The sequence below is a fragment of the Apteryx mantelli genome, chromosome 1 (genome assembly GCF_036417845.1).
Source record: "Apteryx mantelli isolate bAptMan1 chromosome 1, bAptMan1.hap1, whole genome shotgun sequence".
Classification (NCBI taxonomy): domain Eukaryota; kingdom Metazoa; phylum Chordata; class Aves; order Apterygiformes; family Apterygidae; genus Apteryx; species Apteryx mantelli.
Window position 1 is genome coordinate 162,187,480 of NC_089978.1, and position 25,829 is coordinate 162,213,308.

Below are 25,829 nucleotides of genomic sequence, written 5' to 3' on the forward strand. Positions count from 1 at the left end.
AATGATGAATGCATGAGCAGAAGAAAGAATGTGAAATCTAGAGATGTAAAATGAGCTTGTTCTTTCTGACAACAGTTCGGTGGTGGCCTGCGTTATGTCCAGGCATTTGTATCTTTAAAGTCACTCATGGTTGTGCAGGTCTATGACCATGGGGACTCCTGCCTGACAACAGGTGATGTGTTCTTTGTGCCGGGTCAGGGTCCTTTTTTGACAGCCTAATTTTAATAACTGCAGATGTAATGGTCTAACAGAAGACCTACTTCAGATGTGGGTGTGGGGTGGCCTGCTGCTTGGACACGTCAGTGGGGCTTGGCTGGCTAGGAGCCCGGCCTTGAGCAGGAGGTCTAGGCTGCTGTGGTGGAAAGATGCCTGGCTTGGAAGCCTGCACTGGGGAGGACCCAGTTGCTGATCGGACTTGCTGTGGAGATCCAGGTGACCTTTGTTGCTGGGGTGAAGTGGACTGGGGACTCTGGGGCTGCTGTCCTTGTGGAGAAAGTCGTTGCTGGGGTGGTGCAGTTGTCCGTGGAGGTTGAGATCCTTGAGGCTGGCGTGGTCCACCTGAAAGGGACATGTATGCATAGATATGAGGAGGTACATGTGGTGGACAACAAGCAAGGAGTATCTACATGGAGGAATGGGTTTTGCTAGGGGAAGAGACTATTCAGAGTAGCATCATGCAGAAGGATAAGGGAAGTCCTCTTTTATGGGCCTATCACTGGTTTCATGCCCACATCTCTAGAGTTGTTGCAAGTCCATTTCTCTACCTCCCTCAACACTAAGAAACTTTTGCTGCCCTCTCCCCAGAGGGAGACACTTCAAGGTGCTATACTCTTTCATGTAACTAATCTTTCTTATCCCTGGCAAGCACTGTCTGCAGTGGGGAGGAAAAGTCACTGGAGAACGAACTCTCTTTGCAGAAAATGAAAGCTGAATCTGCTGGTTTGAGTCAATAGTCCCTTCATGGGGCCAGTGGTTTGATGTGAAACTACCTCCTATCACTATGTGTACATCTATCCCAGCAGTATTAGCAGCAGGTGGCTTCAGCCATTTTGGTAGCAGACCCTCAAAACAGAGACTGGACTAGGTTTTTTGACTACTGTACCCACACACTCTACTTGCTCTTGACAACAGAAGTAGACAAGAATAATCAGATCACACAGCTCAGTCCTAGTTGTTAAAGATGCAAGAGAAGGCTATGCTACTGATGAGGCCTTGGCCTGAGGTTAAGCTAACCTAACAGGACATGGAAAACTCATAGATGTGTCATGAGAAATTGCTGGATCTGACAGATAACAGTGTGAAAAGATGACAAAATTTACAGATAGCACTGTGAGGGATCGCTAGATTTCACAGGTGGTCAAGGGGGTGTAGTGTGAGAAATGGCCAAGCTTCACAGATAATTGAAGGGGAGTACTGGGGACATCTAGGGGAGCTGGCCCTTGAAAGGCCAACATTGCCTAGGTAACTGTATCAGTAATACTGTATAAGGCCAAAATTACCTAGGTAACATTGTCAGAAATACAAAATTTTGGATATAGCAAAACTGGGACCAATGGGGAAAAAGTAATTAGGGGTGGGTGTTTATTTGGGAGGATACTGGGGCAGAGAATCACAGAATCACAGAATCGCTGAGGTTGGAAGGGACCTCTGGAGATCATCTAGTCCAACCCCCCTGCTCAAGCAGGGTCACCTAGAGCACATTGCACAGGATTGCATCCAGGCGCGTTTTGAATATCTCCAGAGAAGGAGACTCCACCACCTCTCTGGGCAACCTGTTCCAGTGCTCTGTCACCCTCACAGTGAAAAAGTTTTTCCTCATGTTAAGATGGAAGTGTCTGTGTTTCAGTTTGTGCCCGTTGCCTCGCGTCCTGTCGCTCGGCACCACTGAAAAGAGTCTGGTCCCATCCTCTCGACACCCTCCCTTAAGATACTTGTACACATTGATAAGATCTCCTCTCAGCCTTCTCTTCTCCAAGCTAAACAGGCCAAGCTCTCTCAGCCTTTCCTCATAAGAGAGATGCTCCAGTCCCCTCATCTTTGTGGCCCTTCGCTGGACTTGCTCCAGTAGTGCCACATCCCTCTTGTACTGGGGAGCCCAGAACTGGACACAGTACTCCAGATGTGGCCTCACCAGGGCTGAGTAGAGGGGGAGAATCACCTCCCTTGACCTGCTGGCAACACTCTTCCTGATGCACCCCAGCATACCATTGGCCTTCTTGGCCACAAGGGCACATTGCTGCCTCATGCTTAACTTGGTGTCCACCAGCACTCCCAGGTCCTTCTCAGCAGAGCTGCTTTCCAGCAGGTCAACCCCCAACCTGTACTGGTGCATGGGGTTATTCCTCCCCAGGTGCAGGACCCTGCACTTGCCTTTGTTGAACTTCATGAGGTTCCTCTCCGCCCACCTCTCCAGCCTGTCCAAGTCTCTCTGAATGGCAGCACAGCCCTCTGGTGTATCCGCCACTCCTCCCAGTTTTGTATCGTCAGCAAACTTGCTGAGGGTGCACTCTGTTCCTTCATCCAGGTCGTTGATGAAGAAGTTGAACAAGACTGGACCCAGTACTGACCCCTGGGGGACACCGCTAGCTACAGGCCTCCAACTAGACTCTGTGCCACTGATCACAACTCTCTGAGCTCTGCCATTCAGCCAGTTCTCAATCCACCTCACTGTCCACTCATCTAACCCACACTTCCTGAGCTTGTCTATGAGGATGCTATGGGAGACAGTGTCAAAAGCCTTGCTGAAGTCTAGGTAGACAACATCCACTGCTCTCCCCTCATCTACCCAGCCAGTCATTCCATCCTAGAAGGCTATCAGATTGGTTAGGCATGATTTCCCCTTGGTGAAGCCATGCTGACTACTCCTGATCACCTTCTTGTCCTCCACATGCTTGGAGATGGCCTCCAGGATGAGCTGCTCCATCACCTTTCCAGGGATGGAGGTGAGGCTGACTGGCCTGTAGTTCCCTGGGTCCTCCTTCTTGCCCTTTTTGAAGACTGGGGTGACATTGGCTTTCTTCCAGTCTTCAGGCACCTCTCCTGTCCTCCATGACCTTTCAAAGATGATGGAGAGTGGCTTAGCAATGACATCCGCCAGCTCCCTCAGCACTCGTGGGTGCATCCCATCAGGGCCCATGGATTTGTGGGTGTCGAGTTTGCTTAAATGATCTCTAACCCGATCCTCCTCCATCAAGGGAAAGTCTTCCTTTCTGCAGACTTTCTCTCTTGTCTCCAGGGTCTGGGGTTCCTGAGGGCTGGCCTGAGCAGTAAAGACTGAAGCAAAGAAGGCATTCAGTAACTCTGCCTTCTCTGTATCCTTCATCACCAGGGCACCCACCCCGTTCAGCAAAGGGCCCACATTTTCCCTAGTCTTCCTCTTGCTGCTGATGTATTTGAAGAAGCCCTTCTTGCTGTCCTTGACATCTCTAGCCAGATTTAATTCCAGACGGGCCTTAGCCTTCCTCGTCGCATCCCTGCATACTCTTGACAACGTTCCTATATTCCTCCCAAGTGGCCTGTCCCCCTTTCCACTTTCTGTATACTTCCTTCTTCTGGTTGAGTTTTGCCAGGAGCTCCTTGCTCATCCATGCAGGTCTCCTACCTCCTTTGCTTGACTTCCTACTCATAGGGATGCACCGCTCTTGAGCCTGGAGGAAGTGATGTTTGAATATTAACCAGCTCTCTTGAACACTCCTTCCTTCTAGGGCCCTCACCCATGGGATCACTCCAAGTAGGTCCCTGAAGAGGCCAAAGTTTGCTCTCCTGAAGTCCAGGGTTGCGATCCTACTTGGTGCCCTGCTGCCTCCTCGCAGGATCCTGAACTCCACCATCTCGTGGTCACTGCAGCCAAGGCTGCCCCCGACCTTCACATCTTCCACCAGTCCTTCTTTGTTTGTTAGTACGAGGTCCAGCAGCACACCTCTCCTTGTTGGCTCCTCCACCACCTGGGTCAAGAAGTTGTCACCAATGCTCTGCAGGAACCTCCAGGACTGTTTGTGCCTAGCTGTGTTGTCTTTCCAGCAGATATCGGGGTGGTTGAAGTCCCCCATGAGAACCAGGGCCTGGGATCGTGAGGCTACTTCCAGCTGTCTGTAGAAGGCCTCATCGACTTCCTCATCCTGATCAGGTGGCCTGTAGTAAACACCCACAACAGTGTCACCCATGCTAGCCTGCCCTTTGATCCTTACCCATAAGCACTCAACTCGCTCTTCATCCACCCCTAGGCACAGCTCAATACATTCCAGTTGCTCTCTCACCTAAAGAGCAACTCCACCACCTCGCTTTCCTGGCCTGTCTTTCCTAAAAAGCACGTAGCCATCCATGACAGCACTCCAGTCATGCGAGCTATCCCACCATGTCTCTGTAATGGCAATGAGATCATGGCCCTGCGACCGCACACATATCTCTAGTTCTTCCTGTTTGTTCCCCAAGCTGCATGCATTGGTGTACAGGCATTTCAGGGAGGTGATCGAGCATGCAGGTTTCCCAGGAGGGGTAAAAAAGGATCCTCCATAGCCACATCCCACGCGCACTTCCCTGGGTGCATTCACCTGCTGGAGGCATCCCGACTTGAGCTGTCTTTTGCCAGCTACCCTGTCACTATAACTCTCCCCTTCCCCCATCTTTCCTAGTTTAAAGCCCTCCTTACCAGGTTGGCCAACCTGTTGGCAAAGACCCGCGTGCCCCGCCTCGTGAGGTGGATCCCATCTCTCGCCATCAGTTGTCGATCTTCAAACAGGGTCCCATGGTTGTAGAAACCAAAACCCTGTTGCCAACACCAGCGGCGCAGCCAGTCGTTAACCTGGAAAGTCCGTCTCCTCCTCCTCTCATCCATCCCCCTCACTGGCAGGATTGAGGAGAAGATGACCTGGGCTCCCAGACCCTTGAGCACCATCCCCAGAGCTCTGAAATCCTGCTTGATGGTCTCCAGTTTGCCCTTGGTGTCATTAGCACCCACATGGAAGAGCAGCAGTGGGTAATAGTCTGAAGAATGGACGAGCCTAGGCAGTCTTTGCATGACATCTCTCACACGAGCCCCCGGCAGGCCACAAACCTCTCTAGACATGAGGTCAGGTCGGCAGATAGATGCCTCCGTCCCCTGTAGCAGGGAGTCCCCCACAACAATCACCCGCCGCTTTTTCCGGGCGTTCCGGCAAGGCACAGGGTCTGTTGTCCCAGGTACTTCCCTGGCAGCCATGCCCATCTCCTCCTCATCCTGGAGGGCACTAAACCTGTTCTTCAGCTTCAGGTCTTCAGGAGGAGTAGGAGCCTTTCTCCTCCCACGAGCAGTGACCAGTTTCCAGTCTTCTTCTACAATGTTATGATGTACCGTTTCACATGGCACAGAGCCCTCTGGCAACTCCACTGCTGCAGGCGGTTGGGACTCCCAAAGCTGCACAGTCTCCGAGAATACCCTGTCTATCTCTTGCTCTGCTTCTCGGATGCTGCGCAGCCTACTGACCTCCTCCCGTAACTCCCTTACCTGACGACACAACTCATCAACAGCAGCACACCTCCTGCAGAAGAGCTGGCTGCCAGCCCAGGCCTCCCGGAGAGGCCCCAAGCACTCCCTGCAGCCTGAGACCTGGAGAGCCGCATCTACTGTCAGAGGGTCGGTCTGGGTCGCAGCCTCTGACACAGCAACTCCAACAGCCACTGGGGAACGTGCTATGCGGCGTGTCACGACCATACTTGAGGAAACCTACACCACAGGGAACAGAAACGAAGGTCCCTTCGCGCGTCCCTTCTGCGCGAACTGCTGCGCAAACTGCTGCGCAAACTGCTGCGTCTGTTCGCTGCCTCTGTTAGCTGTGAAAGGGAGGAACAAGGGTGGTGGAAAGGAGGGTCTAGAGGTGGGAAAAGGGATAATAGGATACGTGAATTGCATGCTTGATGCGGCCTGGGGGTACATGCCGGGCAGCCCTGCACTTCATCACTGCAGCCTAAATCAGGACAATAAACCAAACCTGTTGTTCTGACCAACTCACATGAGTCAAACCTGCTTCTGCTGTCAGGAGGGCTTGGGGGTGTGCTTTTCCTTCCTGACAGGGAAACATCTGGACAGATGGATCAAGCATCCTGTTGCTTGGTGCCTGTTCCAGGCCTGACAGCACCAGCTTCTTCCCATTACTTTCTAACATTAGTAGCCACTACAGCTTCATGCAAAAGCAAACACTCTGCCCAGAATCCTGCTCCAGTGCCAGTTCAAGTGGCTCCACACTGCTGAACTAAGCTCTAGCTGTGGTATCAACTGGATCTGTATCAGATTTTCACTCTGCTTTCTGAGCTGCTGTGGAATATTGCAGCAGCTGCTTTAACAGCACACACAATTTGCTGCCCACTAATCGGTGAATTGGAACAATGAGCAAAACCTTTATGCCAAGATCTTTTAATTAGAATGCAAACCGATATTTCTTACAGTCCACTGTCATGAATCCTAAAGAACTGTACCTTGGGGAGGAGGCCGTGGTTGGGACAGTTGTCCAAGCTGAGGTCCAGGCTGAGATTTCACTGGCTGAGGCTGAACTTGTGGAGGCTAGAGGAAAAAATCCATTCCAGTTAATACAGTGTCCCCCAGGAGAAGCCCAGAGTTAATATAGGACCTGCAGAATCCTGAAGTGTTGCTTAAATACACACACACACACACACACACACACACACACACTCAGCATCTGGCTGGTAAAATCTCACGGGACTAAAATGGAGAGCTGAGCAATAAAAAACACAGAAACTGTTTGCTCATAGGGAATAACAATGAAGTTGCAGTTTAAAATGTGTTTTAGGCAATGAGGAATTGCCAAATACATCAGACCCAAGGATCACTTAGTCCCATCTCCCATTCTGAACAGTTGCCAGCACCAGATGTTCCAGAGGAAGTAGAAATGAACCATGGAAACATACATGGGGTAATTATCTCTTTATCCTAAGGGGTCTCAACTAGATTGCTAGTAAGTAGGGACCAGCTTAAACCCTGAAACATGAAGCTTACTATCTGCTCCACAAAATCTTTGCAACAGTTCCAGGCCCTTTGTTTTGATATTGACACCCAGGCCCTTTGAATCTTGCCCAGATCTCAGCTTTACTGACCTTCTGTGGCATGAGTTCTGCTGTCCAATTACATGGTGAATTAAAAGGCATTTCCTTTCTGTGGTTTCCCACTTAACTTCATTGCTTTGTTCTGATTTTGAGAATAGTTCTCACAATCTACCTTTACTAGGCCATTCATTATTTTGTAAACCTTTATTGCCCTCCTTCTCATTCACCTCCTTTATAAAGCCAACAGATTGAATCCCTTCAGTATCTCCATATGAATGTTTCCAGGCCCCTAGTGATTTCCATCACCCACTTTTCTTTTCCAGCTTTGTGATTCCTTCTGCAGATGTCAGAGGCAGTTCTGCCTGTGTTATTCCAGATGAAGCAGTATCTTGGTTCTCCATATACATCACCAGTTCATTTCATGTGCATCCTAATTCCCTGCTTCTCCTTTGTCAACCGAACCACAGGCTGAGCAGTGGTCTTCATTAGCCTGCTTACAACATCTCTCTCAAGTGAGGTTAGCTTAGACAGTGCAAGATATGCAGATTGTTTATGTTCTCCTCCTACTCTCTACCCCCACTTCGACTTACCTTTCATTCTTCAATATGGAGTTTCATTTGCTGTTAAGGTGACTTACCATACTTAGCTCTGTCAGTTGTTCTTCGCTGTCCTCCCTGGTCCTGACTAACCCAAATAAGTTGGTGCCATCTGCACTTTTTTCTCTCTCACTGTTTACTCTTTTTGACAGATATTTTAATAAATGGATTAAGCAACACAGAATTGTTGCACAGAGGGACTGTCCAAGGTTAACAAAAGTCTGAGTAAGCCTATTACACAAAATTGTTTATGAAAGCCAGGGAAGCTGGAGACAGATAGACTGGTACGTGCTGGATTATTTACATGGAGAGCACAATGATAAAGGGATTGTTGAGGCTCTTGGAAGGTCAAGATTGGCTAGAGAATGAGCTAAGCGATTCCGGAAATGGGAAGAAATATTTCATAGTTGGAAGCAGAGTTTTGATTGACTAACATAAATGGGATGAGATTGCCAACTCATCTTGTACACTGTTTATCTGGGACTTCCCAAATGGATGGCGAGGAAAACCTGGGAACTTTCCATTCATGGCTTCTAGTCCTTGGGACACTAAACCTTGCCTTGATATTGGTGGAAATTTACTGTCCTAATGCTGAGAGACATCCTGACTAGGCCAGCCAAAGAAAGGGAATCAGATCTCATCTTCACCTCTACTGTCTATGCCTACAGCCAACCCAAGGCCTCTCAGAGATGCAGGCCAGACTGAATTTCAAGCCTCAGTGGTGAAGGATTAGGGTAAGGGCCAGCCCAAGGTGTTTGTGCCACTGTAAGGGAAACAGCAAAGGGAAGGAATGGAGCTGCAGCAGGGAGCTGGGGAGAGAACACCAGTTGTAACCATGTTGTAACCATTAAACCAGGTTTCATGTTGTAACCATGAAAAGAAGGTTGTCATTAACATCTTGTCCCGTTGTGGGCTCAACCAGCCCAATTATCGACATGACAGGACCTGGTTTAGTATCCTGAAGTCTCCTCTGTGCACTGTTTGCAAGAATAAAAATTAAAATCTCTCTTATCTGCATTGTTATCAGAGGCCAGTTTCTGCTCCACAATGAAACTTTGCTTCTTTCCCTCTTCCTGCTTACTTTGCTTAATGGCTGTCATCTGCTACCTCGCCTAAAGCTTTGTGACAGCCTAGCTACATTATTTTGACAGATTGCCTGTTATCTACCACTTTATGAAAGACTTCTCCCAGTGATAATGGGGAAAGAATCAAAAGGAAGATGAATGGGACATTCTTCTTTGCAAAAAACTGTGGTAGATGCTCTTAAGCCATAGTTCTGTCAGTTTATTAGTGTTTTATATTATTCTTTAAATCATTCTTTGAGATAATTTGTACGGTCCATAGCTTACTTGTCTACATTTTTTGCATTACTTTTATAACCTTTATAAACACAGATTTTGCATTTGTTACACACCAGTCCGCTGGAGCAGTAACTGTTTCTAATGAAATTACACCTTTTTCTTGGCAGCCAAGTTGCTTCCTAAATTCATCTCATTGGATGTAGTCATCTGCGTCTGGGGACTCAATAATTTTTAAAAATATCAGTGATCACTGATTTAATCATTGTTTTTTCTCTCTCCAACTCCCCTATCTTTATTATCAGGAAAAAACTATGTTTAGTTGAAGTTGTTCCCCACTTTCAGCAATCAAATCTGCTAAAGTCACAACACTGTCTCTGTTGTCCTTCTTTTCTGCATTAACTTCTGATGATCCATAGAGGCCACCAATTCTTTGGTAAGGTTCCTTCTTCTGATAAACTTAAAGGATTTGTTTCATTCTTCCCTCTATTTGGTCTTCAAAATCCATTCTATCCTTTCTAAGTTTCCTTTTATTACCTGTAAAACTGTGCATAAAGCTCTTCCTAAATGTCAGATTTTCAAATTTGGAAGTTGTTTTTCTGTGTGTCTTCAACATAATCTTTTACTTCGCCACTTAACTCTAGAATTTTATTTATCATCTCCTGCATTCTTGGTTCAGGAGCAGATCAGAAATGTATATAGGCCTTCCAGAAAACAATGTTCTCTTAAATAACTTCCATACAGCTTTACTTTTAATGCTAGGGAGCTTTTGATTAATTTTCTCATTTTATTGAAATCACCTTTTCTAATTGTTTGTGTCATATCATTACTTTTTGATACCACATCTGTCCCTTGGATTTCAAACCTAATAGTACATGTTCACTTCCTGAATTTGTACCTGGGCATTTCTTGAGGCAAAGTCAAGCTGTTGTCTCCTGCTTCACTTGGATTTTGCTCTTCCAGGAAGCAGTCACCTAAAAAGATGGGAAACTTTCTCTGAATTGCTGTCCCACTGTGCTATTTGACTTGCTTCTTGATAGCTGTAGTCTCACATTATTATGACTCATTGCTTCTTCCATGTCTCTCAGTGCTGTGCCCACAGTTTTTTAAGTTCTCAGTTTTTCTTGGTCCAGAGACTGGTATAGACAGTCCTGATAATATATATGGGGTCCTGTGGATACCCGTAGGATATCCAAGGATTCATATTTCTGTGGATTCAGCACTGCTGTCCTCAATATTCAGAACCATTATTTTGCTAAGTTCTGTGGAACGCTTCATCTGTAGCTCTAGTTCTGCAGCTTATCGCCCTCATATATAATTATTTCCCTCTGTGCATTCCCACTATGCATTACAGCATTATATTAGCAGTTGTAGTTTCTACAGTTTCCGTAATGTTTGTTGTACCCAGGTCTTTTTCTGTGGCAGACCAGTCTAGTTTACACATTTGTGCTTTTAATTTTCTTGATTCTGTATACAGACATATGTAGGTTTTATTCTTGGTGAAGAGCCTTTTCTTATTTAACTCTTCTATTTGACATCCAATCTCTACAGGACCATTTGTTTTGTTCTTATTTTGGCCCTGTTTTAGGTCTGTTGTAATTCAGTCCAATCCTGTACCGGTATATTACAAACATAGACAAAAGATGCATCTGCTAGCTTCCCCTTTGCTCTTAGTTTAAACACTCTATATCTTGGTTATTTCAGATGGCAGTTGTCGATTCCACTTTAGCAGGAGCTGATACTATGCCTCCTGTATAGTTTTCCCTGCCCCAAAGCTTTTTTAGTGTCTATTAAATGTTTACCCCCTCACTCAAGCTAAAACCTGTTTTGGAGTTACCCTGAATACAGTTCATGCTGGGGGCCTGGTTTAGCAGGAGCAGGCTGTCATTATGACAGAGGTAGAGAGCCAGAGAGTCCTTTCCCACCACTTTCTGTCTCAAATGGAAACTTTTCCAATGCGTTGCAGTCAGAATTATCCCTCAGTCTGCTTACTCTCCTGTTGTTTCTTTTGTACAGATTTCTGTTGCACTCAACCTACTGCTTAGCTCCCTGCTACATACTGAAAGAGGTGTTGTGCATATACCTGGAGACAGTTCACTGTCACAGATTGTGCTCGGGTGTGTTTCATTTACACACGGCTGCCACTGGGAAATATGGCACTAAGATTATATACAAAATGAATGTGCCATGAGGAGCCCTAAAGGGTCATCTTAAAGCCAAAGATGACAGGTTTTATATGAATTCAACATTACTCAAGCCTCCTCCTGATGAAAGAGGTGAAGGACCTCTCCAAAGAAGCAAGCCTGCAATAAGAAATGAGACAACTCTTGGTGGAGATTCTCACTATCCTGTTTGGGAAGCCCAGATTTTTCATCAGGGAGGCAAAGACTGAAATGAAACCTATCCTGAGGGTTGGTGTTTGTGGAGATGAAGTCAGGAGTAACAAGCACCTCTAAAAATACAGATCTGAAATGGGATTTAGTTTACCAAGCCAGAGTGTCTAGATGCATGGCCCATGTTACTAATGTGATATCATAGTTACATGGAAGAAGAGGAAGGGAGAGAGAGCCACTTCTTAGGGGCACCCACTGCAGAGAGGACTTGGAAGAGCAGGAGTGAGTCTATCCAATTCATTCCCATATGGGACTGTTCACTTCTGAGAGACATGTGACTGCCTGACAACTGCTCAGAGGAGAGAAAGAAAAGGTCTGGGAAAACATCTTGTCTGAAATGTCTCCATATTCTCATACCCAAGGCCTCAGCAGTGATGGGGTAGATCCAGCAGTTATGACAAGCTGACTCATTTTGGAAACAACCAGATCCGCTATAAGCTGTCTGTCCTCTTCCACATGCTCCCCGATCAGAGGCATTGAGCTGTCCATCACCTGCCACAAGAGGGAAAAACAACAGTTAATAAGGAGATTTCCCAATGGCAGATGCTGTTTTTGACTCAGCCTCTCACAATAATCTGCTTTGTGTCCCCACATCCTTGCCAACACCTCTAGTCAGTCAGTACCCTGTGTGCTGAGACACACTTGACTTTCCCACGGGTGGGATTTGTCTTAGTTTTTTTTGGAAATGGCACATACTTCCCCCCTCCCCATCTTCCTTCCGCTCACAACTGGGATGCCAAGCCAAGATTTCTGGTGGCTGGAGGCTTTCTAAATCAACTAAACACAAACTGATTTCTTCACATGCCCTGAAGAGACACCTCTTGTGGATGAGGTCTCTCACCCTCATTTAGGGGTGACATTGCAGCAGAAAGGGCCACAGGCAGGCACAGGAGAAGGGAAACAGAACGTACAGAAGCCTGTGGAGATTAAAGCAATGGGGACTGGAGGAAACCAGGAAACATTTGCAATTAATCAATGCAAAGCAGTGCACCCTGAGAGGGGAAATAAACACAACAGATGCATAATAAATAGGATGTGACCAAAACAGCAGCACCCAATACAGGAAAGTAAACATTTTCTCTCGTCTTCTTGACACTGTTGTGATATGACTGCTTCCCAAACAGGTACTACAATTGTGCTGGAGAAAGCAAGAGTGTAGGGAGGGGAGAAGGAGAGCCAGCAAAGGGTCTTTAAGGTAAGAAGTGCTCTGACAGTAATAATAACAATGAAAGCACAGCTGACCCTCAACTGTACAGCAGCCCTAAACATCATTTTCAACAGTTCATCATAAATCAAGTACTTCACAAACAGGAGCTAAATCCCACAGGAAAAACTGCACAATGATGAAGTTAAGATTCAGTTGGAGTAAATATAATTGTACCGAAATATCAGGGTTGAAAGAGTTTATTTTCTTTTGCTTTATTTTTAAACCAAACATTAAAAACCCTGGAAATGCAGAGTTAAAGGCTGCATTGCTCTAGAAAGGCACTGACTCATACTCAGATAACAATCGCAAGTGCACTCCACCCCAGCAAGGCTGTAAGAGTCCACTCTTTGAGTGAAGTGGAAAGTTTTGCACATTTTTTCACAGTTAAAATGGGGAAGTCTGTTAGTGAAGTGAGTTCATCAAGTTTCTATTCTAGCCTCATCTTATGCAATAGCTGTTAACTTGGATCGATTTCTATAGGTGTCTCATGAACACTGAAGAAGCTGCCGAGGAAGCTTTAACTTGGAGTTCTCATGAAGAGTGTGTGTTTATAGCCATGGCCAGCTTGATCTAAGGTGCATAAGAAGGAGGTTAGAAAATTAAGTGGAAGTGCTCAGATATATACATGCAATGGCTTTTCATTCCACTGTCCACCTCTCTGTTTCCCTGTTAAAAAAAGATGGGGGGAAAGGAGATGGTTCCTAGAGGTGTCGGCATTAGCCATGGTGGCAGGGAACAGCCAGGTCCCTTCTGCATCTCACCACCCCAGGGGACTTCTGGGTGTTCTTCAGCAGGTTGCTGCACAGGTTTCCCTTCTCTCAACTTCCCCCGCAAAAGCATTCTCATTTCATTTAGCAGTCCCAGTTCATGTGTAAGAAAAGAGGTCTCTCGGCTCACTTTAATGCACCATGCGGAGGACCTGTCTGACCACTAGATGATGCCATTACTCTCCTAACAGCTGGCCTGCCAAACTTAATCTGGTGATTCCCTAACCCTCCCTGTAAATAACGGGGATACAGCTGTATTCAAAAGACACAATAACCTCCCCCCCCCCCCCAAAAAAAAATCCCCTCATTTACCCATCTTAAGAAATGTTCTTCCTTATTTCTGTGACAGCAGTGGCTGGAGTGGAAGTGGAAGATGCTGTTTTAAAAAACAAAGGCACCAGCAGGGAGTGAACCCTGAAGCAAGTCCCACCTGCATCAGGGAAGCTGCACCAGGGATCAGAGTATATTCTGTCTTGCTGTGTAGTATCTGACAGAGGAATGTGAGATGTGTGAGATTGTGAATGTGGGCATGGAGAATCACTGCATAAGGAGAGGCCTTTGAAAATGGCAGTGATTTCTATGAGCAAAATGATACAGCTGGTTACCACTCATCTGAAAATGATCATGAGATGTCACCTTGTCTGTCCTTCAGGAGAGGGGAGCTGCTCTGGAATTGGGCAGATACAAATGCTAATGCTGAAATAAATCAAACAGCTGGAGGGAATACATGAATCGCAGACAGATTGAACTCATCTCTTCCTGAGGAGCTCACAGAACATCTGGGCAAGACAAGAAGATGTCGGCATGAATGGATCTGGCCTTTGTAGCTGCCCAAGGTCAGTGGCTGCTCCTGCCACAGCTGGTGTTGTCTGATAAGGTGTATGGGGGGAGAAGAAGGCAGCAGGGCAGAGAAGAGACTCAGGAAAACCCCATCCCGCTCCTCCCCCTGTGCCTATCTGACACTGAGGCCTGAAGGCTGAACTTGTTATTCCATGCTCTGATGTGCCAGAGTGGGGTGTTGGGTGATTTTTAGGGAAGGAAGGAAGGAAACAGATGATTAGACATATCAAAAAGACTGTTATGGCAGTGGTGAAGGCATGGGCAGGGCTTTGTGCGGGGCAGCAATGAGCATGGCTAGCAATACAGCTTGGCTATATGGTAGGTAGGGCTCAGCTGGGTACCTGATACAGGTGGAGGAATAAATCACATGGATCATTTTAATTGTCCTCCACCTGCCCCGTATTTGTCAGCATAGCAGGGATGTAGGAAGGGGTTATAATGCCAAAGAAAGGGAGGGGGAAATTATTAAGCCTTCATCATCTAGCACATACATGCTGCTGAGCAATTTTGAGAATCTGGCTGCTAAAGGCAGTACCTAGCTTGTGCTAGTTTGAGGATCTGGCCTTCTCAGTGAGTGCTGAACCCTGCTGAATATTCCTTTAAAGTGACAAAGTTCTTTAAAGCAGAGGAAAAGTAAGTACCACCATTCAGAGTCAAATTCACAACTGCTTTAATAAAATGAAATTTTGTTGAAATCAGTAGATTTCTTTTTAGGTCTGAAAATGAGCCTTGAAAATAGTGCTGAAGTGTGCTAGTGTTTTGAAGGGCAGAAAGATGGCAGGTTCTGTTATTTACAGTGGGAACAGAAATGAAGGTGAAGTAATATCAAATACCCTGGTTTCACAGATTACTCTTGTGCTGTGCTGATAACTCATCTCTCTTAGTCTGATTCTGTTTGCAACAAACCACTGTGATGAATCTCAGTTCCTAGAACTGCCCATTTCTCCATCTGCAAATCTTTCCTAGAGAACTGCTTTGCACTGTGAAAATTAATTACTGCCTGCAATTGCATTGTGCAAATTCCCTATTTGTTCAGCCCATTTAGACATGCTTTCTTGTAAAATGTCACAGCAGACTGTTCCCTCTCACCAAGAGAAATACAACTGTCACACTGTCAAAAAACTTTTTTTTCCCCACTGCCAAAAGGAAAAAAAGCAAAGTAAAGGATCAGTTTCAAACCAAGAAAAGCACCCAGAGAAGTAGGCTGGAGGCAATTAATTTCTTTTCAGCATTTTCCTCAGATCTGCATAAAGTAGAAAAGGTGCCTGCTTGGCTTTGTTCCTCTCCTTTGTATTGCACTTACTCTACTCCTTTCCGGACAACATCCATCAACCTGGCATCTGAATGCTTGCTAGAGGTTTGTACATCAGACCTGCTCAATCAGGTTCTTGGTTGGTATAATTCAGCCTGAATCATCTGAAGTTGATGTATTTCTTCTGATCTGTACCTTATTAAATCTATTGCTTTTTACCTTGGCCTGGAGGGAGAGGAGTGTAAGTGTATGTTTTTGCCCTGTGCGACATGATGATGGCTGTTAGAATATGGATGTGCCTTTCATGCAGTCACTCACATGCAGGGGCAGATGTGAAAACCCAGAGGTATACCCAGACAGAAGCATATAATCCTTAAGCACAGAATCAGCCATGTGTGCATGTACGTAGGCTTATGTGCAAGAATAGATGTAGGGATCTGAAAACCACATCTCACGTCTGACCATGTATGGACACAGTCCAAATGTCCTTAGACTCCTCTCCTAGCAAGACTTCTTTCTTGCTCTTCCTTTCTCAGCCCCATATGCATAGTGATTTAAAAGTACGTGGCAAGGAGACAGTCTGCTTTGGGGGATGCTCCTCTAGGTGCTGATGAATTGCACATAGGAGCAGACCCATCAGCCACAGCCTCATCGCTACAGGACAGAGGCCTGCCAGTGTTTCGTTGCTGGCAGTGCACTTATATCACATGGCCTTTGACAGGTCACTGCTCCCCGGAGAGTAGATACATAACACTGGAATGTGCAGTTGCCGGAGGGCTCATGTGGTTCTCATCAGCATCCCAACCCTCAGTGGGTGGGACTGCTCTCCCACACATAGCTTTCCAGTGTGTCAGCACCCCTGCATGAAGCCATAGGCTGGCCCTGCTCATCTTCCTCGGCTGGCCTGTGTTGGCGGAGTTTACAGCAGGTCAGATGCTGTGCCTCTCTTCCAATTGCATAGTGACAGAGGCACTTGCTTACTTGCCAGATTTTCTCTCCCCCGGAGTGTCTCTTAAGTTTCCACTTTGATTTTCTGAGCAGTTTTTCCTTCTCTGCCCTATTACAATGACCTGAATGTGCTATCTACCCTACTCTCACTTGTGTCTCCTGGCCTGGTGAGGAGCATGCTGAACCTTAGCTTTCCCAGGCACAGTTTGTCCTTTTAATGGGTCCCAAACACAAGAGTTTGTAGTCCACGCTGCCCATAGTAAACCATCTGTTGTGGTTTGTCTTACTAGTCTGTTATTGTAGTGAATGCTGATCTGGGCAAAAGATTTAAATGAATACACCTGACTTTTAGTTAAATTGTTGCTGCTACTTATGGACATCTTTGTTACACTCTCCCTGTTTATTCTACCCTCTTAAATAACATGCTGGTGGGAGTTTTATTATTGGGATTCCTTTAAAAGTGATTGGAGAAATACAGGTTCATTCGGAGAGAAACAGATTTTTAATGGGCTGAGAGACCTGCTGGACCTAACTGTTTTTCTCTCCTTGTGGATAATGGAGGGAGGTTAACATGACTAATATGCTAACATCATCTAGAACTTGAAGTCAGGTTGGGTTGAATCTGAGCATGTTCATTCCTCTTGTTGTTGATAACTGCTACCAGCTACAGAGATGTGCTTGCTTTACAAGTGCTCAGCCTAGGAAGGCTAGTGCTGGGGCATCAGTGTAATGAGACACATGCCAAGCTTTGGATGCTGCCAACAACACTTGCTGAGAATTGTGGCCTCGATAAGGGCCAGCTTGCATCTTGCAAGGGGGCAGCTCTGCATCTTGACCCATGTTGGTAGGTGCTGCACTGTGGGGATTTGTTGGCTGGAAAGCTAGGGTGGCCAAGCAGTCTCTGCCTTCCCATTTCCTGACACAGCCCATACTGACACATCAAGGCATTTTAACACTGAGCCCTTTCTGCATATCTGCTGGTTTAACTGGGACTCTGAGTTGGTCCCTTGCATATCAGCATGCCAGAGCTTGGAGGAAATAGGTGGGCATTGAGGGGCAGTGACTGCTGAACCGTGCACACAGGGGTACACGAGCATGTTGGTGCCTGTGAACCCTGAAGGAGAATTTTTGCAGATATACTTCCCTAGGAAGACTTGCATTTGAGTTCCCCATGCTCTCACCTCAATGATATAGTCTTTTCCATCTTTGCTGTGGACAGCTTTGACAGCGCAAATATCAAGACCTCCAAACATTTCTGCGCAGGCATCCACCCAGAGTCTGTACCTGCAGAAACCATAAAGGCATGGCCTGGAATTAGCTGTCACTGGGTATTCCACCAAATATAATTGCCCATCCCTCTGCCCTTAGGAGCACATAGAAGTTCTGGAGTGTTTTTTATTGTAACTCAAACTTTATATGCTTTGCTAGGGCATTGCCTCAGTCTGTTGCGCAAGAGATGTAGCAGAAAAAGGAATCTTGCTAACATTTTCCTTTATTCCAGATTGTTTGCCTTCAAAACCACCTTAAAATATTTCTTTTCCTCCTTGGTATTTCCATCTGGTCTTCAGTTGGTTGTCATTTTGCCAAGCTATAAATATTTAGCTCATTTAATCTCCCAGAAGAGTTGGCCCCTTAGCGTTTGTATTGGCTTTGCCTGAAAGCCTTCCATTATGTAGGCAGACTTCTCCTGATAAGAAGTCCAGCACATCAGGGCTGGAATAAGACTGGAAAGTCAGAGCAGAATTTAGCAGGATGTAGCCACCTCCTCCCTTGTCTGTGACCCAATGACTCCTGCTTTTTATAATTTACTCTTTCCATTTCATCCCTTTGCTGTCTCCTACCTCCCTCCTATCCATTGGCCATTCCTCCTATCCAGGTACTCCCCTTACATAGACTAGGCACTGCTTCATCAGAGGGAGAGCTCTATGCTATAGCTCTTGTCTCCAGCTGTCCTAGATTGGGAAATGAGCTGGTATGAAGAAGGGCCACGTCTGATGGGTGCTCCCTTAGATGTTCCTGTGTGAGAGGAGGAGAGAGAATGACAACAGCCATATTATGAGGGGACCACATCCCCTTGTTGTGGAAATAAGGAGGGAAAGAGGCAGCCTGGTTTTATTTCCTGTGCAGCTGCACTGCAGTTCTGACCATTTCAATAAAAATAATAATCTCAGAACAGCAGATCTGTAAGCAGGACTATGACAAGTTGTGAGGAGGAGAGGGAGGGCCATGGTCTCATGAAAACACTGACATTTTGCAGACCCTACAGGGAATGGAAAAAGAGCTGTTCTGGCCAAAGAACAAGTTTATATCCTTGAAGCCAGCCAGAGTCCCCATAACTTGAAAATATAATGATCAGCTTGTGTGAGCAAAATGTCTGCAGAAAGAAGCAAGAAAATGGCTTATATGACTACCAGTGTTCTCTTATCCCTAATGAGGAGACCAAGCACATTCACTCCAGCACACTTGAGGAAGAAATAGCATAAGGAGGACTGAATAGCATGATGAGGAGAGCTATGGACCCTGTGAAACAGGGAAAATGCATTGCGAGCCCCCCACTGTGCACTGCTGTGGCTGGACACCACCTCTCTTCCTGAGGGAGTCCTGTAGGTGTCTGGGTTCAGCAGCCAGGCTAAGAGGGTTGTTGCCCACACCAGAGCCCCTGATAGCTATCTGTCTTCAACAGTGCTGGCACTAGGGAGGCATCAGGGCTGCTGGGGTGGAATAGCAGTGCTATATGCATGTGCATCAGGGGTAACAATTGCAGAGGGTTTACTGTCATTGAGCCTAGAGTTACCTGGAGCTGTCCATCCTTTGCCTCTGCTACTGTTCAGTGCAATAGGTGCTTAAGGTTGCCACTACTCAGATGGAATTGCTGCACTTAATGGGATTTGAACACTTGCTGCCTATATTGCTCCTGCGAGGCTAGGCTGGCAAACTGGGGCATTATCCCTGTAAAACTTTCAAAGTGTATCCTGAGAGGTTGGGAGGAATCTGGGCTTTCATATTGCACACTGTAATAAGGGAACTTTTCTCCTTCACCCCTCTGGCTTCAGCTATGTTGTGAACAACCTGGATCCATAATAATGTTCAGATCCCACAATCCCATTAGGGCCTTGCAGAGCCACCTTCAGCATCAGATTTGAGGTCTGGCTTGCTTTTCCTGCTTCACAGAACTATAGCTGCAGAAGGCACCTTAGATGGTCACCTGCACCACTCTGCTACCTCCAAGCTGGGAAGAGCTGTATCTGTGTCATTCTTGAAAGACACTTCTCTAAACTGGTTTTAAAGAGGCAATTCATTTCTGTGCTTTGCTATCTTTATTGCTAGGAAATGTTTCCTAATGTCCAAATGAACCTTTTTTTGCTATAATTTAAGCCCATTATTTCTTACCCTACTGTACCAGTAATATAGACAGTGAGACATGCCCTATTAGCAGCCTTTTATGTATTTGCCCTTTAAGTCTTCTTTCCTTTAGGGTAAAGTGGTTTTCAGCTTGTGGATGACTTCTCCTGGCTCTGTGAAAGCTAATGAAGGAAAGCAAACCTGTGCACTGCAGGCGTACATTCACTATGCACAAGTCCACACTTCTACAAGAAAAATATCAATGGTCTGCTAACTGAAAAAGGTAGAAAACTTCAGGAGCAATTGCTGCATTCTTTCCTCATAGGTTGATTATATTTTCTCCTCTGAGCATTCCCATTACTGTCCTTTGGACTCTCTCCAACTCATTGATATCTTTCTTCAGGTGTGGTGCCCAAACCTGGACAGAGACAGAATTCAAAATGATCCTGGCAAATTGGAGAAATAATCTGGAAAAATCCTGGATTCAATAGGGAGGAGTGCCTACATATAATCTATGTATCTATAAATCTATGAATCGTCTACTGCATTAAGAAATAGGTTGGAGAACAAGTGACTTGGTAGCAGTTTTGCAGAAGAGGGTCTGGCAGTTACAGCTGAGCATAGGTTACCATGAGTCGTCAACATCATGCACTTGCAATATAAGCAAATATCACACTGGTATGAATATATGGAAGTACCATCTGCAAAGTTCAATTTGCGAGATGCGTGAAGCAATTCCTTCTGCTCTGTTCAGCAGTGAAAAGACCTTAGCTGAAACACTGTGTCCACTTTTGGGAGACTAATGTGAAAAATGCTTTCAACACTTAAGCTGACAGATTTTTCTCTCTGCTGAGCAGAAGAAAAAGCTTTTCTATGTCTGCCTCTTATAAGTAATGTACTTAGAATAACTTCCTGTTACTTCTTGTTCTGTGCTGTGACCTTTCTGATTTTATCCCTACATGTTTGTGCTTGTATGCTTGACCTTAGTATGCTGGTCTAGTTTCCTGTGGCTACATTCAGTAAAGCTCTAATGATTTAGCAATATTGGTCTCTTGCTGTCCTTCCAGTGTGTTTTCCAAATTAGGACAGTTTGCCTCTGTGCCCTTAATATTTTTTTAAGGAAACACTCGGTCTTTTAAACTCCTTTATCCAGCCTCCCAGGAAACCTCACCTACCAGTTCTCCCAGTTAATTGAAGTCTGAAATACAATTCCTCCTTTCTAAACCAAGAATAGCTAACACTGTCTTTGAAACCCTCTTCTCTTCCTTACCTCTCTGTCATTGCAATCTGTTCTAGCATGGCAGAACCTGTGTTTGCCTTCCAGTTTCCAGAGATGGATGTCCTCCTAGAAAAACAAACCAAAAACATAACCAGAACATGAAAGTACACTCCTACCCCACCCTCCCTCTTACTGTGGCCCTCATTCTTGACTCAGTGCTTGTACAGGAGGGGATGTGGTGAGCTTCTTCCTCACAGGAATCTTTCTAAATCTTGCCTCAACAGCCCTCCATACAGAATATGTTGTTCAGACTCATGAAAAACGGAATGAGGAGTTAGGGAAACCTCCAAGGTATCTTGAGCCCATGTCTGGTGGATGATCAGTATTAGCTTTGTGAGTACCTTCTTTATACATCAGGCCCAGGAGAGCTCAGATGTCTGTACAGAACTCCAGGATAATCAGACTTGTCTTCTGTAATGGTAGCATCCTCTCTTCCTGGAAGAGCAACTCTCCAGGCAAACATCTGACTGAACAGCTCCAGAAATATCAGCTATAACATTCTGGTTCTCCCTGACTTTGACTTCAATTGTACTGGTGGCACAGAAAATAAGATTATATCTTCTCTTCCACTGGCTTTTTGCTGGCCTTTCAGTGGCTCACTCTGTCTGGACTCAGAGAATTTATAATTATAAAATGATTGGACTTTCCCTAGCTGCAACTAACTGTTAATTTCCAAGAAAGATACTGACAAATTCTAGGTTTCACTATCATCCATCAAGGGGTAAACAATTTCCTTCCCCTGACCTTAGGCACAGGGCAAATCTTGGACAGGTTGCAGTGACAACAGTGTGCATATAACTCTGGTAGAATGTACAAGCTAGGACAAGTCAGCATGCTGATGGGATACATCCAAGGTCCATCTCCATGTTGTAGGAGATTTAGGTAGTGATTTAGGAAGGGATCATGAGGGGTGATCCAATGCTTCAACGTGGTGTTGTGGAAATCCTCCCTGCCTGTTCTGTCTCCTTTTCAACAAGATGTAGAAAAGAGACTCTGAACTTTTTTGTTCATTAAAGACTATGTGGAACAGTGGAGATACAGATGTCCTGCCGAAATGTAAACCTGGATCAATACAGTTGACTGCCTAGAGTTTCTCTTCACCCTGGTGAAGGACACCACAGTGTCCTTTTCCCTTTTCTCTTCTAACCTGATATGTATAGTTGCTGTGAAATTTAAATGGACTTTATAACCCATCTTTAAAGCAATGGCCAGGGGGCCAAAGCAGAATGGTTACTGCGTTGAATAATTGTGTTTTCATATAGTTGACTCTCTCTCTTGATTCCCTTCACCCAACATGCATCTTCCTGCCCTACTTTCTAAGCAACAGGATGGATTTCTCCATAGGCTTTGATAGTTATGAGCCCTTTGATTATGTAAGTACAGTGTTCAACCCTCAGCCTCTCTTTTGCTTTTTACATGTCCTGGTTCTTAGGATTATGTTGCTCAGTTCTGCAATGAGAACCATTTTTTATTAATATATAGATCCAGAAAATTGCCATATAGTGGCAGATGGCATCAAAATCCCATTAGTACTGATGAGAACTTCCAGAGTCTGATTACTAACAAGATGATTAAATATCAGTGTTTATGAGATGTGTGTAGAATACTGAATATAAGCAGCTGAGTTGTCCCTAAGAAAACCAAACCACAGCTGTATAGTTTTGGAAGGTAATTTGACTTGAGAAGATTCCAGAAATAAGAACTCTGCACTGGCAGTTGGTCTGATTGGTGTGACTTGTTTACACCTATCTATCTCCAGCCAAAGTACAATATTGGGCATAACATATCAAATATTTCTCTTAGGTGTATTCCAAACCGTTTCTAAATGGAAAATCTTCACCTGAAGCCATCCTGACCAATCACCAGCCTCTGTCAAGATCATTCCCTTCCCAGCATGACAGAGCAATTCCAATTTGAGGTGTGTCACCAAGTTCTTTTTCTTCTCCCCCTCCAACTCCCCCATTTTTATTCAACCTGAGGTAGAAAAGGAGACTGAAAACAATGGTGTTTCCCTAAGGATGCTCTGCTTCCAAAGCCATTTCTGCTAGGGACTCAAAATTCATCCAATCATCCTAAATGCCAAGGGGCCATATCAGTATACAGACATCGTCTTAAATGAAAGGACTCAAGGTTTTAGGGATTGGTAGCTCAAGTAGATTTGTAGCCTAGACACCTGCAGCATTGCTTAGGATAAGCCCCCTGAAGAGCATATGGCTATGAACCACATTTGAGGTGACAAAAACAGCAGCCATGCTCATGAAACTATAAAGGAAAGCATATGATCTTCTTGCTAAAAGCTGATGGCAAAGACTGTCCCATGCCTGATAATCAGCAGCTGCTGGTAATCTAAAGTGAACAACATTTCACAAGCCTTAACTGGCAATGGTCCCTCTGCTCACCTCCAGTTGGGGAGAAGGTGTATAATTTCTGCCCTGTTTCTCCTGCCACATGAGCAATATTCATGTTTTCTCCTCACCAGTATTACAATGTCAGTCAAATACATTCAGTGGAATTTTAGGCATGTATCGCATGGTGCTTATCTGCTGTTTTGCGGATGGCCCGAAGCAGGGGCTAAGTGGGTGTTTGTTAGTAGTGTAAATCTCGAGTCACTGCACTGAAGTCAATGGGAAACTGAACTCAAGCCCTGGGTCATGAGCTGAAAGGAAGTGCATTGAGCATCTGGGAAGGGGAGGAATGCATGAGTCACTCTGCAGCATCCTCCCTCTGGCAGATGCTTGGTGCAAAGTAAACATATTCTGGAGAAGTTCAATACACAGTTCTTTCTCAGAAAGAAGGGGACTTTTAAAGTCTAAATGTGTGGGTGACGGTATAAAAATATTGGGTAGATTCCATGGCTCACAGATCAAAGCAATTCTCCATTAGTCTGATGCTACAGCAGATGCTGTAATTGCCTTTAAGGCTGAGATTTGCTCGCGTGACTCATGATTTTGGGTGTTCTATTTGAGACACCAGTGAGAGCCCTGATATTTTGGGTGCTTTTACCTCTGCCCTCTGCCACAGAAGGGACTTATTTATACCATAGAAATAATCTCTCATTCTGTCTGATGCTGGGACAAACTGATACCTTCCAGAAGGAACAGTCCACAATCAGACTGGCTCTACAGCTCTCCCAAACTCACTTCCATAAAAGACTCTCTCAATATAAATACACTTTTTGGGTTTACAAGTCACTCAGTGAATTTTACTATATTTTTTCTTTGCTAGTAAGCTTCATTTCTCATTAAGGTGTTTCCTGTTCATAGCTGCTTAGTCAATTTCTCAAATGAAAACATATTTCATTTAGCAAACAATTGTTTGCACAGCTATATTCCCGAGTGGGATTAGCTCTTAGTGTGACTGCTTTCTTTCCCCAATCATCTGGTATTACTTTTGATCTCTGTCTGGATGGGTGTGTGGTGAGTATGAACAGTAAATGGGGAGAGGGTACAGTCAGGCTAACTGGGCCTTTGTTTCACTTAGAGACAGACTGGGAGGCAGACTGTGGAGGCAGGGCTGGGTAGGTTGGCAGAAGTAGGGAATTTTAATGGATATTTTAAACCTTCCTTCCTTTGACCGATTTGAGCCAGGTTGTGCATGAGATGTTAATATTAGGCAACTGTGCTATTGTAGACCTGATCAGATTTAAAACACATTTTCTCTCATCGGGTTCACATGAAGTAGCTGAATGTCCCACAAGTCCTACCCATGAAGAATGTGGCTCAGTTATTATCAAGTTTATTTAAATACCTTTGTGCTAGGAATCTGACCAGGAATTTTAGGCAGCCATAGCTGAAAAGTATGTGATCATGTACTTTTGATTATCTTATTTAACTCTGTTTGCGCTATAGCTATGGCCTGGGGGTCTGTAAACACAGATCTAAAACTTGCAATATTGTGAGTCTTAGGTAACATATGACATCTGTCTGGTGACCTGAAGAACATACTGCCAGAGCTGTCTACTTATCCTGAATTTTGCGGTTGAATAAGGAGCGGTATTTCTGGAGGAGCTATGTTATTTGGCTTTTCTTGTCTACTGGTTTGCAGTAAGAAGAAACAGGTGTTTTCCTGAGCCATGCAGTTACATCTTTAATTGAGCTGAAGTTTGGCTGAACACTTTCATTTTTTTAAACACATCAGTACATGAGGGATGTTTCAGGCATGAGAACCCCCCTTCCTGTTGCCGCCACCTTTGGTGCTGGTGAGGCAGGAGGCCCGGCGTAGCGAGGAGTGTGGCCCCTGGGCCTCCCACCTGGCGGTAGTGGCAAGGGGAATGAGGCAGACCTCAATCCTGGGTGCTCAAACGGCTGCCTCCAATGTCAGATGTTGGCTCTGGAGTTGGAGCGGGCTGTCCCTCATGGGTGGCCGCCTTGGCGCCATCTCCCTCGCTGCCCTGCTGAGCAGGGAGGAGCTTGTTGGGCACCTACAGAAATGACTTGCCTTCTCCTTCCCCTCCCTTGTGTGTGTCTAGGGGCACATGCACAAAGTGCCTGCAGAAATCCTGCACGCTGGCCAGGCCACAGCTAGTTGTACCAGTGCCGTGTGCTCCTCGAAGCCTTGTGTGAGCACAGTGCCATGAGCTTGGCCAGGCATGAGTTAAAGCTCAGGGTCACTGTGGGTTGGACACTGGAGATCTCCATGGGTTGCAGGCAGCTCTTGCAAACATTTTGGCCACGGGAGGTTGTTGAGCCATCTCTCTCTTTTGATCGTCCCCCCCCCCCCCCCCAGGAGGGAAGGGGCCCACTAGAGGGCGCTGGAAGCTGGAGGATTTTGCTAAACTGTTGGAAAAGACGAGCCCTTTCGCAACAGGAGGTAGAGAGTGATGGATAACAGTGGAGTATGGCTTTTATCGAGGGAACTAACCAAAGCTCAGAA

At 45.5% G+C, this 25,829-nt stretch overlaps 1 protein-coding gene across 1 annotated transcript in view; it reads right to left on the minus strand.

Annotated features, from left to right (window-relative positions):
• SYN3 (synapsin III) overlaps window positions 1-25,829 on the minus strand; it is a 194,494-nt gene that overhangs the window by 3,539 nt on the left and 165,126 nt on the right. The window contains exons 8-12 of the mRNA XM_013947489.2: window positions 20,949-21,023; window positions 17,518-17,620; window positions 11,680-11,814; window positions 6,451-6,535; window positions 261-558 (exon numbers count right to left, since the gene is read on the minus strand). Of these exons, the coding sequence (XP_013802943.1) occupies window positions 261-558; window positions 6,451-6,535; window positions 11,680-11,814; window positions 17,518-17,620; window positions 20,949-21,023 (696 nt within the window). The remainder of the gene's footprint in view (window positions 1-260; window positions 559-6,450; window positions 6,536-11,679; window positions 11,815-17,517; window positions 17,621-20,948; window positions 21,024-25,829) is intronic.